Source organism: Myotis lucifugus, unplaced genomic scaffold (genome assembly GCF_000147115.1).
Source record: "Myotis lucifugus unplaced genomic scaffold, Myoluc2.0 scaffold_253, whole genome shotgun sequence".
NCBI classification, from domain to species: Eukaryota; Metazoa; Chordata; class Mammalia; order Chiroptera; family Vespertilionidae; genus Myotis; species Myotis lucifugus.
In genome coordinates, this window is record NW_005871301.1 from 1,455,586 (window position 1) to 1,472,244 (window position 16,659).

Below are 16,659 nucleotides of genomic sequence, written 5' to 3' on the forward strand. Positions count from 1 at the left end.
TCAGTACATAACTTCTCTTACTCAGATGGACTTATATCTATTGTACTTAAATTGAAGGACATACAGTCAAATGAGTTTCTGGATGTAAGTGCTTTGCAAACTGTTCTATTCAGATGTAAAGTGGTATTATAATTAAGACCTTGGCATATTTAATCATTCTCACTGGCTCATCACTCAGTATGTTGATTATACATTGTAAATCTCTGTTCTGAAGCAATGTACACTGGATCTTTTCACATGGTGAATAAATAATAAAACTTTGTTCACTTTGTTCCATCACTTAAAATTTTTCTCCTCCAAAAGGATTTAGAAAAGATGTGCTGTCAAAAGCATCATTTTCTGTGGGGTTTTCATTTGAGGAAACTGTTTATGAATTTATATAGCTGTTTAGTTCCTATGGTGGCTTTGAGTAGTAGTCAACTGTTTAGATTGCACATGTATGTTAGAAAGACTTTCAGATTACAAGGTTAAATCTAAGACTCTAGGGTCTTTCAATAAAGAAGGATATAACTTCAAAAAATATTTTTTAAAGGAATAACATAGTATTTATGCTTCTTGGTAGATAAAAAAAGGAGGGGGGAGGAAGTGTTCTTTTTTTAAAAAGCCACCATGTGACTTTTTCTGCATTTAAATTTTTGCAATTAAACTCCGTCTTTTGTCCCCCTTCCCCTGTACCGTGTGTTTTTCTTTAACATAAAAAAGGTGTAAAAGGACGAGATAGCCTATTAATAGTTAAGAAGTTCTGAGGTTCCTTCTCTGTGGAAATAAATAGCATAGATCTAAATAAGGTTGTTTTATGCTTGTTTTAGGAAGCCAAGCACATATTAGAAAAACCAAGCCTAGCAGGATGTGGGATTGCCTTCAGAAGAGCAGAGTAGCATCCTTACTCACTTTAGTTCCCTGAAAAAACACAGAGAAAACAGATTTAATGAATGCCACTGATCAAAATGGTAAGCCTAATACTCTCCCTCAAGCTGAGTTAATGGTTGTCTACACCCTCTTATCCCCCAACCCCTTTCTAAACAGTGGATGAACTGATATTTTATTTAATTAAAACAGGTCTTGAGATACGGCCCTTTCTCTTACCCCTGTGATGCTGGAATAAAAGTACTAGGATATATAATAGAACCCAGATTTGCAAGATTGGGGGTTGGGGAGGGGGGTCCTCCGGCCACCTCAGAACATCTGCCTGAGGGCAGAAGAGGTTCTCTTTCTGGCCTGTCTTAGTCTAGCTGGCCTCTGAGAAGCTGAGGTTTTCCTGCATTTAATTTGGTTCTGGGTGACTCTATGAAGCTTCAATTACAAGCTTCAAGTAGACAGTAGTAAGAGGCACTGTGTTCCAGGAGTTGTCCTCAGTGTGGGGAGGAGGCCACCATCCTGAAGCCTGCAGAGTGATGCTGCCCTTCAGCTCACCACCACGTGCCGTAGCTTCTGTTCTTGCCTCTTTCCGGGTGTGTCCCCCACTGCTCTCTAGTCAGATTACCCTGTTTGTGTGGGTGTCTCCTCCTTCAGTGACACCAGGTTGCTTATTAGAGTCCTAGTCTCCTTTCAGATTTAGGAAACCCTTTCCAACAGGGGTGAGGTGGGGGGACTGGTTTTTTCTTTTTTCTTTTTTGTTTTTTGGTTAGTCCTCACCCGAGGATATTTTTCCATTGATTTTTAGGGAGAGTGTAAGAGAGAGGGGAAGACCGTGAGAAACATCGATGTGAGAGAAACACATGGACTGGTTGCCTCCTGCACGAGCCTTGACCAGAGCCCCAGCCAGGGAGGAGCCTGCAACCAGGGTACGTGCCCTTGACCAGAATTGAACCTGGGACCCTTTGGTCTGCAGGCCGATGCTCTGTCCACTGAGCCAAACCGGCTAGGGCTGGTTCTTTCATCTTAACCTTCAGTAATAATAATCAATGGTTTTCACTCCAAGTGGCTACCCTCCTTATGTGAACAGTTTGGATTGTTCTAGAAGGAACCAAGCAGATCTGGTGGCTGGGCCCATTCTCCTCGAAACCAGTAGCACTCTGCCTGTGATGTTGCTTCCCTCAATATGTGTTGTATTTTCATTTTTATTTAGTTAAAAATACTTTCTATTTCCCTTTTGACTTCTTGTTCAGCCCTTCGGTTATTTAGAAGTACATTATTTATTTTCCAGATATGTGGGATTTTACAGATAGCTTTCTGTTATTGATTTCTAATTTAATTCTCCTGTTATCAGAGAAGATCTGTTATCATTTTACTCCTTTTAAATGTTTGAGACTTGTTTTATGGCCCAGAATATGGCCTGTATTTTTTTTACTTAATAATAGTGCCCTTCAGGTGCTCAACATAGCTTTTGAATGAATAATATTAAATAATTTCTAGACTTCATCTTGCCAGTTTCTGGTTGTTGTATATGGGGCCTAGGTTATTTCTAAGGAATGAAGGCCACACTAAGGTTTACACCTACCCAGCGTCTTTTTTGCACTTTTATGAGCTTCCAGAACAGGGTGACAAAGTCAGTTTAGTGGATCACAAACAGCATTTTAAAAAATGGAATGGAAAATAGTAGTGCTTTGGGTGTAGTAAGGGTGGTGTTATCTCATGAAACTTTTGTTTTAGTTATTTATGAATTGCTATAAGGAAAGTTTGAAAATCACTGTTCCATATATAAGTTCCTTAGTTAAAATCAATATTGTCAAAACACATTCCATATATTTATACATATATGTATATAGAGAGAACAAATGAACATATTTGTACACACAAACACACACTTATATACTTACATAGATACATACGCTTAATGTAAAATGTTCTAGCCTTAGGAACATTTTTGTTCGATACAAACTGTCAATGCCAATTCCTTTCTACTACATGTAGCAGTAGTTTACAGTCACTGATATAAAACTATAGTATTCAAGAATAGTACAGGGTGATACTAAGAGAGATTAATTAATTTGTTATGCTTATAAATGACCATTATATGCCAGTTATTAGGACTAGAGCTGTAAGAAGTGATACTTACTATCAAATATTTGCTAAATATTGGCAGGTTTGTTTGTGTTTTAAGTAGGTTTTAAGAAATAGCCTGTTAGCTTTTTTTCTTTCGTTTTCTTTTCTCTTTTTTCTCCGAAGCACCACCTTTCTTGGTTACTATGAAGTAAATAGTAACTTTTGATAATGTTTCATTCAAAACGCTGTATGTTGCATGTTCTGTTATGTGTCAAAATTCTATTATGTATTTTGAAAAGTTTTATGTAATTTCCTATCATGTTTTTCTTGCCTCTCAGAGGTCTTTGAACACAAACACACTCCTCAGGAACTTAGGAAGTAGTGTTCATTTCTAACCCTTTAAAAGGTTATAAGGCTCCTGGGAAAGATAAAAAGAATTCCTTTTCATTCCTTCACTCATCACACTTTTGTTTCTCTTGAGCGTGGCTGGAAATGTGCAAATGACCGTAATTCAGTACTGGAGCCCTGTTGGCTCTCATGTTGATTGAGAATAATGTGCTCTAGTTATTATAGCCTTCAGGTGACTATTGTTTTGGGTGGGAGCAGTGCTGCAGTGCAAGTCAGATGGTCCTGGGCCTTTGTCCTATATTTAGCTTTGTGACCTTGGTCATGAAACTCATTGTCTTTATTTTCTTGATCTAGAAATTTAATGAACTAGATAATTCGTGTGGGTTATAATTTTAGGCACACCTAGATAATGTTATTTGCTATTTGTTTTTGTTCAGCCAACAGCAGAAAAATGATCACAAAATAAACATTGAGCAGTGGCATTGTGTCTGCTGCTGTAGGAAACTTGAGTTAAAATTCTATTTACTCTGAGATGTCAGAATTGAAATAAATGTTGACGTCTTAATGTATAAGATTAATGAGTCCGTAACGATGTATTACTCTCTGATTAAAGAGCAATGATTTGTGATGCAAATAAGGTATATTTCTGTTTTTGTACTGGTTACATCCTTTTCTAATTCCATTTAGCTTCCATCTGTTTCGCAGGTGTCTTTTGTACTTGAAAGATTGTTTTATACATATATTTAGACAACTGCCATACAAGTTAATGCATTTATGGAGCACTTTTTGTATATAAGGCCTATACAAAATGAAATGAGATATATAGAAAAGTAAGGTATAACATAACCAGCATTACCTAAGAAATAGAAAACAAGGGTAAGAAGGGTACCATAACAACTATGCAGCTTTAGGAAAGTGCCACAAGGAAAATACAACATATTTGAGCAGGAAGGAAGTCAAAGGTGGGAGAGACAAAGTTATTTGGGAAAATAAGGAAAAATTCTATGGAGAAGATGGAATTGGGTTTCGAAGAAAGGGTAGCAATTTTAAAGACAGGACAACCAGGTTCATAGAGAAAGCTACAGAAATGACAGCACTAGAGAGTATGTGGTTTATTTGGGAAGAAACAGATAATCCTGCTTTGGGGAATAGTAGACCATAAAAGTTTATACCGTGGAAGGCCTTGAAAGATCCATGCTGAGAAATGTGAACTTAATGCAGAAGTTTGGGGAAGCCAGCAGAAGGTTTTTGAATAAGGAAGTAACATTCTTACCGTAATCACAGTGTAGGTATGCATTCTTGCTATTTGTGATTATAAATTTGATAAATGCCATGAAAAGGGAAGTATAGCATAGTACTCTGGTAATATAGCAGGGACCCTTTGAAGAGGGTCAAGGAAAACCTACTTAAGGAAATGATGTTTAAGATGGGACATGAACGCCTCCACTGCTGCACACTGCGTAGCTGACGCCCACCATGTTCCACGCCGCCCCCTAGTGGTCAGCACATGTCTAACTCCCGGTCAGACTCCCGCCCATGGGGACAATTTGCATATTAGCCTTTTATTGTATAGGAGGATATCTGTGTGTGTGTGTGTGTGTGTGTGTATTTATTTTTAAAGAAAAACATTGAAAGTTTTTAACATGGTACTTTAAGAAGATGATTTTGACCACAGTATGTTGTTGGTAGAGATATAAGAGGACAAAGGGTCAGTGAAGATGTCATTGTATTTGTTCAAGTGAGATTTAAAGAGGGTGTGAGCTAGGATGGTGGCAGAGGATATTTGGGAAGAGGGGTATGTGAGAAAAATAATAGTGTATTTGTTCCACATAGCCTTTTTGAATTGTCCTGACCCACCCAATCCTTGACTTTAGGTCAAGTCTCCAGGCTCAGTGGTCTGGGCAGTCTCTTCAGACTCTTTCTCCAGTCTGTCCCAGACACTGTAATAGTGTCTCTCTGGTTTGAACCTTTGTCTTGTCTTAGCCTGAAATGTGTTTCCCCTGGCTTTTCTCAGACTCTTCTGCCCTTTGGACCTCGATTTTTTTTTTAAATTTCTTTATTGATTAAGTTATTACATATGTGTCCTTATCCCCACATTACCCACCCATCCCCCCCCTCCACTCATGCCCTCACCCCCCTGGTGTCTGTGTCTATTGGTTATGCTTATATGCATGCATATAAGTCCTTTGGTTGATTTCTCCCCCTTACCCCCACTCTCCCCTACCTTCCCTCTGAGGTTTGACAGTCTGATCAATGTTTCTCTGTCTCTGGATCTGTTTTTGTTCATCAGTTTATGTTGTTCATTATATTCCATAAATGGGTGAGATCATGTGATATTTATCTTTCTCTACTGGCTTACTTCACTTAGCATAATGCTTTCCAGTTCCATCCATGCTGTTGCAAATGGTAAGAACTCCTTATTTTTTACCGCAGCGTAGTATTCCATTATGTAGATGTACCTCAGTTTTTTAATCCACTCATCTACTGATGGGCACTTAGGCTGCTCGATTTTTTTTTAAACTTATTTTTAAAAATATATTTTTACTGATTTCAGAGAGGAAGGGAGAGGGGGAGAGAGAAACATCAATGATGACAGAGAATCCGATTGGCTGCCTCCTGCATGTCCCACACAGGGATCCATCCCACAACCCAGGCCTGTGCCCTGACCGGGAATTGAACTGTGACCTCCAGGTTCATAGTGGACCTTGATTTTTCTATGTGGTGGGCTTACTCCTGAGACCCTTTCAGTGCGAGGGATCTGGATGGAAGGAGAATCTGAACACCTGGTTACTGATTAATGTGAGGAGGAGGGAAGGCAGGGTGGGACCTGGAGGGAAGAAGGAATCAGATGGTGAGTCCAAGGTTTAGAGTTTGGGTTACTGGATCAAGTGCATTTTTACTATAATACTTAATAAAGTAGACTCAAATACAGTTTTTATTGAAATATCCTGGATTTGTGTAAGGTATATTTTTATGTAATTTCTGTGATGGAAATCCTATATAATAAAAGGCTAATATGCAAATTGACCAACCGGTGGAACAACCGGTCGCTATGACACTCACTGACCACCAGGGGGCAGACGCTCAACACAGGAGCTGCCCCCTGGTGGTCAGTCCGCTCCCACAGGGGGAGCACTGCTCAGCCAGAAGCCGGGCTCACAGCTGGCGAGCGCAGTGGCAGTGGCGGGAGCCTCTCCCACCTCCATAGCAATGCTAAGGAGGGTGCAGGATGGGCTGAGGGACCCCCAACCAGTGCACGAATGTTGTGCGCCAGGTCTCTAGTATTATATATAAAAAGAGGTAATTTGAGAATCTTCTCTTTAAAAGGAAGCCATGTTTTAAATTACAGGCAAACCCTAGCTGGTTTGGCTCAGTGGATAGAGCATCAGAGCTGCAGACTGAAAGTTCCCGGGTTCAATTTTGGTCAAGGACACATGCCCGGGTTGTGGGCTTTATCCCCACTTGGGGGCGTGCAGGAGGCAGCCTCCCATCATTGATGTTTCTATTTCTCCCTTCCTCTCTGAAATCAATAACAAATATATATATAAATAAATAAATAAATTACAGGCAAGATAGTATTTGGGGAAATTGAAAAGTCCCTGTGGCTGCCGTAGAGAGCACCAGGGGGAAAGTGGCTACAGGTCTGAGGCATTGGGAAGATAATGTCCCTAATCCTAACCTCAAACCATTGTTCTAAGTTGTGCTCTTTATAGTTCAGATTCAGTAGATACTAATTTGATGTGCAAAGTCAATAGCGTCATTGCTTCCTCCATCTTCTTTCTTTTGTGTGGAATTTGGCTGCATCATCATCATTATTATTATTTTTAATAGACAGTCTTTTCCAGAAATACTGGGTCCAAAGAGGCAGTGAAGCTGCCAGGACCAGCTTGTTGAAGGGAGTTGGGTTCCTATAACTTAATTAATTGGATGTCGTCAGCATTTTGAAGTCTTCCAGGAAGAATCTACGTGGTTTAAAATAAAGATGTTCTTTACTTCGAGGCCTTATAGAGGGTCTGTGTTCGGCAATTGTTGAACATCTTTCTATTTAAATAGCTCTAGTCAACTGGATAAGGAGATCAGAGTCTGAGCTGTAGGCCCATGAAATGTTTATTTACAGACAACCAAATATAGCTCATATGTCCCTTTAGAGACACATCAAAAATGCAGTCCAGTAAGAATCACTGCCTTGTTTTAGGAGTTTTGATGGTTGTGTCATATTAATTAATTGCCTGTTGAGCCAGGATTTTTGAAATAATGCCTTCATGTCCTTTGGATTCAGTAATTTAGATTATGGACCGTAAATCATTCGCTCTGCATGGGCTGTTAAACGTCCTTCCCACACACCCAGTGGGGTATATAGTCTACCTACTGCAGAGATGTAGACCTTCTGAATGCTGAAGCTACAGAACAACAAAGCATTTTCAGTGTGGTCAGCATAGTTTTTTAGAGAATATTTACTGGATAGTGTCATACGAAGTCTGACTGTTAGCTTTCATTCTCCACTGTTCAGATTGGACTGTTACCCTTCTGGGAGCTGAGAGATTAATGCAGGCCTCTCTTCTCTGACATTCCCTTCTTTGTTTCCTTTTATTTGTTTACTTTCTTTGAATTAGACTGCCTCATCTACTTTTAGATTTTAAGTCCCCAGAGGCAGGGACTGTGTCTAGGTTGGTTTTATGGAGAACACTCAGCATATTGTGGGGGGTGTTATAAACATGCCATCTGTGCCATTTTAAAATTCAGTTTCAGACCTTTCAGTACTTTTCTTTGTGTTTATCTGGTTATAGAAATCTGAACTAGAACAGTCCATGAAGTACACATTTTTGAGGACTGACAGTGCTTTTATGGTCCCGGTTCTAATTCAGGGACAATAACTTATAATCTATTTTTAATTACTACATCATATATATATTTTAAAATTTAAATGCCCTATTAGTTTTCTATTTTATTTTATTTGAGTGTTAATCACGTTAGAATAGCAAATTGCTTCACTGACACAGACTGCTTTTGTCTGGGGCATACTTTCTCCACTTTGATAATAATTATTGATTGATCTATGTTTAGGCGTAAGGTTGGTTGATTTTAAGTTTACTTTATCTCAAAGAAGAAGAAATTGGATCAGCTATGTATTTCCATTTTAGATTTTATAAGTACCGCACGCTAACCGATTGCGCCACTGGAGCCCCTTCCATTTTAGATTTTAAAAGTCACTAGAAATAAAACAGATACACACATACACACACAATATATGTACATATACACAGTGTGTTTACTATAACAAGTCCTTTTCCTATATGGATTTAGAACTAGTCTCATTATTTGATAGCCATCTTTGACAGTATATGAATTCTACATATTTCTTTTAAGTATGTACCTGGCTGTAGAATTCTGGGTCGTGGAGTATCCCTATGTTCACATTTAGTGTTAACGGTCAAACTTTTCCTCTTCCACCAGCAGCATGTGAGAGCTCCAGTTGCTTTACATCTTTACCAAGTAGTATTCCATTCTGTAAATGTACTTTCTTTTGTCTTTTTCTTTTAATTTTTATTTAATTTATTGGGGTGACATTGGTTAATAGAATTATATAGGTTTCAGGTGTTCAATTCTATAATATATCATCTGTATATTGTATGGTGTTCACCACCCAAAGTCAAGTCTCCTTCAGTCACCATTTATCCCCCCTTTACCCTCTTCTACCTACCCCCACCCCCTTCTTGCAATCACCAAACGGTAGTCTGTGTCTATAAGTTTTTTCTTTTTCTTTCTTTCTTTTTTCTTTTTTTTTTCTTAAACCATTCAACTTTTTCACCCAGCCCCCCAGCCTCCCGTCCTTTGACAGCTGTCAGTCTGTTTTCTGTATCTATGAGTCTGTTCTATTTTGTTTGTTAGTTCATTAGATTCCACATATAAGTGAAATCATATGGTTCTTGTCTTGCTCTGACTGGCTTATTTCATTTAGCATAATACATTCCAGGTCCATCCATGCTGTCACAGATGGTAAGATTTTCTTATTTTTTATGGCTGAGTAGTATTCCATTCTGTAAATGTACTGCAGCTTTTTTATCTGCTCATCTACTGATAGGCACGTGGTCTGCTTCCAAACCTTGGCTATTGTAAATAACGCTGCAATGAAGATAGGGGCGCATACATTTTTTTGAATTAGTGTTTTGTGTTTCTTCAGATATAGTCCCAGAGGTGGAATTACTGGGTCATAAGGCAGTTCTAGTTTTAATTTTTTTTGTGGTAACTCCATACTGTTTTCCACAGTGGCTGTACCATTTGCATTCCTACCAACAGTGCACAAGGGTTCCCTTTTCTGCACACCCTCGCCAACACTTGTTTGATTTATTCATAATAGCCATTCTGACAGGTATGAGGTGATATTGTGGTTTTAATTTGCATTTCTCTGACGATCAGTGACATTGAGCATCTTTTCATATGTCTATTGGCCATCTGTATGTTCTCTTTGGAGAAGTGTCTATTCAGATCCTTTGCTCATTTTTTAATTGGATTGATGTTTTTTTGGTGTTGAGTTGTATAAGTTCTTTATAAATTTTGGATATTAACCCCTTATCAGATGTATCATTGGCTGAATATGTTCTCCCATTTAGTGAGTTGTCTTTTCATTTTGTTGATGGTCTTTGCTGTGCAAAAATCTTCTGTCTTCTTCATTTTAACAATTCTGTTGGATATGTGGTGTCATAACATTTTGGTTTTAATTTGCATTTCCTTGATGGCTTATGAAGCTGAGCCACTTCCGATATGTACTGGGTGGGGCAAAAGTAGGTTTACAGTTGAGAGTATGCAAAAACAATTTATTCTTGTATTATTTTCAATGTTAACAACTGTAAGCCTACTTTGGCCAAACCCTGTGTATTAGCCATTTGAATAGGCACTTTTGTAAAGTGCCTATTCAAGTCTGCCTTTTAAAAATTGATCTGCAGGAATTCTTTTTTGTCAGATACATCCTATTTGCTGGCTTGCCTTTTCACACTTTAAATGTGTCTTTTAATGAACAGATGTTCTGAATCTTAATCAAGTCCAAATTTTCCACTTTTCTCTCATGATTAGTGTACTTTGTGTCCTCTTTAAGAAATCTCTGCCTTCCCAAAAGTTAGGAAGATATTTTATGTTTTCTTTCAAAAGCGTTATTTTTTTACCTTTTATATTTAAACCTACAATCTAGTTAGAATTGATTTTTTTGTATGATTTGAGGTAGGGAGGAAGGTCAAGGTTCACTTTTTCCCCCATATGGATACCCAGTCACCCTAACACCATGTACTGAAAAAATGTTCCTTCTTGCATCACTAGAATGTCATTGTCTTCACTTTTAATTTTTGAATTCCACGTTTGCCATTGTTTTCTTTCCATTCTCAGCACATTGACGAAATCAAGTTAAAATAAGTGCTTATTCCCCACTCAGATGTCAAACACTGTCACTTGCTTCTACATCAAAAGTGCTATGTGTTCATTCAAAACAGTGATACTATCCTAGGTTGGGTTTAAAGGTTATGTTGTCTACTTCTTTTTTCGTGTGGTTTTCAGTAATGGAGCTTTGTCGAGCCCCAGAGGGCCCCACTCACATCGAGGTTTGTTTGAATGGCACCCCTTGGAATTGGCGCACACATCCTGTGTGACAGAATGCAGCAGCCCTGAATGCTTTTGTAATAATTGGCAAATACAAAAAAAAAATTATTAACGTTTACTGTGCTCCAGCAATCTACCTGCTAACAAATACGGGTTGTTTTTATTTAAGGGCGATATTGTGTAGTGTGGGTAGAGTAGGAAATGAATTCTGAGCCATCCCGTGTGGCTTTTCGGAATTGACCATATCTGATAACTTTACTTTTTAATGTTTCTTATTTGTGTGTATTTTTTATTTAGAAGGTAGTTTGTGTCAGTGAAGGTATTCATACCAGTTTTTTACTGCATCACATTTCTATCCTAGGGGGAGCTTTCTTTCCTGGATTCCCTAGAGTATCTGAACTGTAATGAACACATTCAAATGATGACCCTTAGGGTTTATAGCTTCTCTTACATGTATTTTCTTGGAGATACAATTACTTTTAAGTTTCTAAGAATCCAGAGGGCCTCTTTCCTGTACCTTTTAAATCACATCTTAGGAAGTTATGTCCCCCCCCTCCCCCAATCAGTTCTCCTTGAATTTCATGCCCAGTTTAATCATCAACAAAATGTGCCTGACCAGTGATTTGTGAGAATGTTTATTAGCATCATAATCGGATACAATTAAATTAAACCTCTGCAATATAGGGGAGTGTAGAGTTGAGATGAGAGTATAAATCAGAATACTGATCCCTGTTAGAAAGGATCTGGAAGTGCTTCATTAACTTCTGCTATGATTCGTGCAGCTGGTTACACTGAGCATGGAACAACAACAGCAACAAAACACCTCTGTGTCACAAACTGCAGCTCTGTCACCAAGGATTGCCCGTGGTTGGGAGATTGGGTCAGCTCAGCACAAACCCCTAACTCCTCTAAGAAAAGCAACCCAAAGCTGTGTCCTGAAAGCAGGTCACAGCATCCTAAGTAAACAATAAAGACGGACTATTTAGAGTCTTGAGGTCTTCTAAACTGGAAAAACCAAAACAAACATTTCTAACAGAATCTCATACATTCTGTAAATTGAAAAGAGTTGTGGCAGTAGCATGTATTTTATTTTTAAGATTTTTAAAAATTATTTTTAGAGAGAGAGAAAAACATAGATGTGAGATTGAAACATTGACTTCACAAAAGGGTTCTCAAACATTTTGGTCTGTGGACCCCCCCTTATATTAAAAGTATTGAGAGCCCCAAAGAGTTTGTGTGGGTTATAGCATTAAGGTTTGCCATATGAAAACTAAAAACAAATTTAAATATATTTAGAATTTAGAAATAATGATAAACCCATCACATATTAACCTAAATAACATTTTTATTAAAAATAACTATATTTTCCAAAACAACAACAAAGAAGTAGAGTTGCATTGTTTTATACCTGTTCAGATCTCATCATTAGGTTTATAGTGACAGTTGGATTCTGACATCTGCTTTTACATTCAGTGTTACTATATCATGTCATTAAACTGGAAAATGCCACTGTATACTCATGAGATATTGGGAGTGAAAGAGGCAGATAACCTCTTAGTTTTATTATGAAATTAATTGTGATCTCACAGACCTCCTAAAAGTGTTTTAGAAAACCCAAGAGGGTTCTTTGGAAAATACTGGGCACATTTGTGAGGGGAACCCAATTGAAAGTGTAACGTTGAGACAAGATAATGAAAAGACTTATGTTGGTTGAGTTTGATCTTTAATATGCAATGAGGAGCCATTGAAAATTTCTAAGTAGAATAATGAAATGAATAGAGTTGTGCTTTTAAAAGATTATTATGAAAGTAATGCATAGAGTAATGGGAAGCAGTTATAGTTGAAATACAATTAATTTACTATGGTAAGCAATGTAATGGATATTAAAGTAAATATATTGTAGTACACTTCATCTGACTATATAAGAGTCAGAAAGAGAAGAATCAAATCAGTGCTGCCCTAGCTGGGCAGTTAAGTTGGTTGGAGTGTTGTTTGGTATGCCAATGTTGGGGGTTTGATCCCCAGTCAGGACACGTACAAGAATCAACCAGTGAATGCCTAAATAAGTGGAACAACAAATTGGTGTTTCTCTTTCTCTCCCTCTCCCTCTCCCCTTTCCTTAAAATCCTATATAATAAAAGCCTAATATGCAAATTGTCCCCTGGACCGGGAGTTCGACCAGGGGGCAAGGCCGGTCAGCCAATCCTGCTCCCGATCAGCCCCCTCCCCCGCATCGGCGCAGGCCGGCTGGACCTCACCAGTGCACGAATTCATGCACAGGGCCTCTAGTCAATAAATAAAATAAAATAAAAAATCCTGAGGTTTTGAGCCTGGTGATTGGGAGATTAGTATTTCATTAATAGATATAGGGAAAGAAGCAAGTTGGGGAAAGAAAATAATGAATTGTTTTAAACCATATATAAAGCTTTATATTATTTTTTTATTTTGAAATAATTTTAGTTTTGAAAAAATAACAAAAAGTTTACATATATTTTTCACCTAATTTCCCTTGATATTTGCATATGGGGTGCATCCTGCAACTTATATAACCATAGTACAGTTATCAAAATGAGGAAAGTAACATTGTACAATGATATACATTATAGACCTATTTCAGGTTTCACTAGTTTTTTTTACCCTACCCCTAATCCAGTTTGGGATCACGTGTTAGATTTAGTTGTGTCTCTTTAGTACATGTATCCTCTAATCTGTAACAATTCCTTAGTCTTTCCTTGCCTTATAAAAATTTTTTAATGAAAGAGAAGATGCTTATAGTATATGTGATTTAAAAAGAAAGCAGTATCATTGCATCTCTTTTAAAACACACAAGGGCCCGAATAAAATCATTATTTTTTTAAATGTTAAACATTGATTGTAAAAAACTGAAACAACATAGAAGACGTAAATAAAAAATGACAACCCACTCCCAGAGATAACTGCTGTTAATAATTTGGTGTGTATTATTTATTTCCTGTGTATTCATAATATGTTTGTATATTATGGAGTTTAATGGGCATACTTTACTGCAACTTGTATTTTTCAATAAAAAACTATATGATATTCACACAACATTCTTTAATGTCAATATATAGAGACCTTGCTCATTCTATTGATTTTTTACAGAGAGGAAGGGAGAGAGATAGAGAGTTAGAAACATCGATGAGAGAGAAACATCGACCAGCTGCCTCCTGCACATCTCCTACTGGGGATGTGCCCGCAACCCAGGTACATGCCCTTGACCGGAATCGAACCTGGGACCTTTCAGTCCGCAGGCCGACGCTCTATCCACTGAGCCAAACCGGTTTCGGCTCACACAACATTCTTTAATGTCAATATATAGAGACCTTGCTCATTCTCTTCAGTGACTGTACCGTGTTTCCTAATATGGCTATCTCATGAAACCTTTCCTTATTGATGGACCTTTAGGTTATTCTCAGGTTTTCATAATTATACAAAACACCTCACTAAACATTCTTTTTTTTTTTAAATATATTTTATTGATTTTTTTACAGAGAGGAAGGGAGAGAGATAGAGAGTTAGAAACATCGATGAGAGAGAAACATCGATCAGCTGCCTCCTACACATCTCCCACTGGAAATGTGCCCGCAACCAAGGTACATGCCCTTGACCGGAATTGAACCTGGGACCTTTCAGTCCGCAGGCTCTATCCACTGAGCCAAACCGGTTTTGGCCTCACTAAACATTCTTATGTATGTATCTTGGGCTATTTGGACAATTATTACTAAGAGGTAAAATTACCAGGACAGAGACTTTCACAGTTATTACCATACTGCCCTCCAAAAGGTTGTATCTCAACTTACACTCCCTCCAACAGTGCATGGCATGCTTCTTTCCTACCAGAGCTGTGGATGAAAGTGTTCCGATAGGTTGGCAATGATTTGGCTGGGTAGTGGTCTCGTGGGTGTTTGCCTATTTATACATTGCTCTTCCAATTTTTCCCCCTACAAAACACGGTTTTGCTTTTATAGCAAACACACACTAATGCAATACTTAATGAAAAATTAACCAGTTTAAAGATTTTGTCTTTGAGACCTTTTACTTTCAGTCATGGGATAAAAGCATGGCCATGAAGGCCTGGACAAGAGGCCCGAGAGGTTAGCAAAACAGTTATTGGAGGCTATCTATGGGGTGCATCCTGGATTTCAGGGTAGTGGTGGGATAGTAAGAAGTGTTCGAGAAGTGAGTGTCAGTGTCATGAACTGTTCTTAGGAAGGGGCTTCCATTAGCTGTGAGTAGAATGGAGTTCATCGTTGGCTCTTATAAAGGATCCTATGGACTTGAGCAGTTTGTATAATTCAGGGTTATTTCTTACAGAGAGTGGAGAGAGGAACAGAGGAAGGGACTACTATCCTAACATTTCCTTCTGGAATAACATAAGAATCACTGAATTATTTTTGACACTCTATCTGTGATGCTAGAATTGGATAAATAACAATGCTAGTTATGCCCAGCCGGTGTGGCTCAGTGGTTCAGCATTGACCTATGAACCAGGAGATCACAGTTCGATTTCAAGGACCACTTATACTCATTAAATTCTCCCTTTTAATACATTTATTCCAGGTTTTCAGAATCTACTTTATCTGATTTATGTTTTCTCAACTATAAAATATTTTTATTGATTTCAGAGAGAGAGGGAGAGAGATAGAAACATTAATGATGAGAGAGAATCTTTGATTGGCTGCCTCCTGCACACCCTCTACTGGGGATCCAGCCAGCAACCTGGGCATGTGCCCTGACCAGGAATCAAACTGTGACCTCCTGGTTCATAGGTGGACGCTCAACCACTGAGCCACGCTGGCCGGGTGTGGTCCTTGATTTCTTAAGTCTTATCTAAAAATACACTGGCTGCTCAGCAGACTAAGGGCCAAAAAGGTGGGGTTTTGTTTGGTTGGAGTTTTTGTTTGTTTTATATTTTTACCTTCCTAGCACATCTCAGAATTCTTTATTTTTATTATTTCAAATTCAAGATCTGTATTTTTAAGGGTGAGTATTATATATATACTGTGCCTTTTGATTTTTTTTTTTTTTTTGGTCATTCTGTCTGTACCTAAGCACTGTAGTTTTAGTTACATATTTCCAAACAGTGTAACGGCATATTTCCAGGCATGGTTTGACAAAGGGAAAGAATATTAGAAATTGAGACCCTCCTAAAAAGTCTAGGATGTGTAAGTTCCTCACCAAAGCATTAGTGCCATTATTAGTAATGGTCAGTGTGACTATTAAGAATGTTTGATGGACCATCAGCTGCCTCTTTCCTATAAGTGAGCTTAAGAACCGGGCCTTTGCAGGAGTCCACTGTTAGATTTTTCTCTCTGGTCCTTAGCTCTAACTTCTCTTTACAGAGGAGGTAGAACCAGGGCACAAAAATATAAGAACAAGCCCTAACCGGTTTGGCTCAGTGGATAGAGAGTCGGCCTGCGGACTCAAGGGTCCCAGGTTCAATTCCGGTCAAGGGCATGTACCTTGGTTGCAGGCACATCCCCAGTAGGGAGTGTGCAGGAGGCAGCTGATCGATGTTTCTCTCTCATCGATGTTTCTAACTCTCTATCCCAGTCCCTTTCTCTCTGTAAAAAATCAATAAAATATATTAAAAATAAAATAATACAAGATAACCTGTATTTTTCTGCAATATTTTAATGGGATTTCAAGAACTGTTTCACATTTGAAATCTGAACATGATTTGACTAAAATATGGTTTGGGTTTTATTTTTTGTTAGTAAACAAAATAAATTTGTATGTACTTTATGTATGATGTATGATTTATTTACATATGTGTGT

The 16,659-nt window shown here is 38.1% G+C and overlaps 1 protein-coding gene across 3 annotated transcripts in view; it reads left to right on the plus strand.

Annotated features, from left to right (window-relative positions):
• The first annotated feature begins 917 nt into the window (after window positions 1-917).
• UBE2D1 (ubiquitin conjugating enzyme E2 D1) overlaps window positions 918-16,659 on the plus strand; it is a 29,908-nt gene continuing 14,166 nt past the window's right edge. For 2 of the 3 annotated variants that reach the window (XM_006098895.2, XM_023762565.1), the window contains exon 1: window positions 918-950. In XM_006098895.2, coding sequence (XP_006098957.1) covers window positions 933-950 — 18 coding nt within the window. In that variant the 5' untranslated portion in view covers window positions 918-932. Of the gene's footprint in view, window positions 951-8,066; window positions 8,139-16,659 lie in introns of those variants that run through there. The other variant, XM_014464455.1, reaches the window with a different exon arrangement.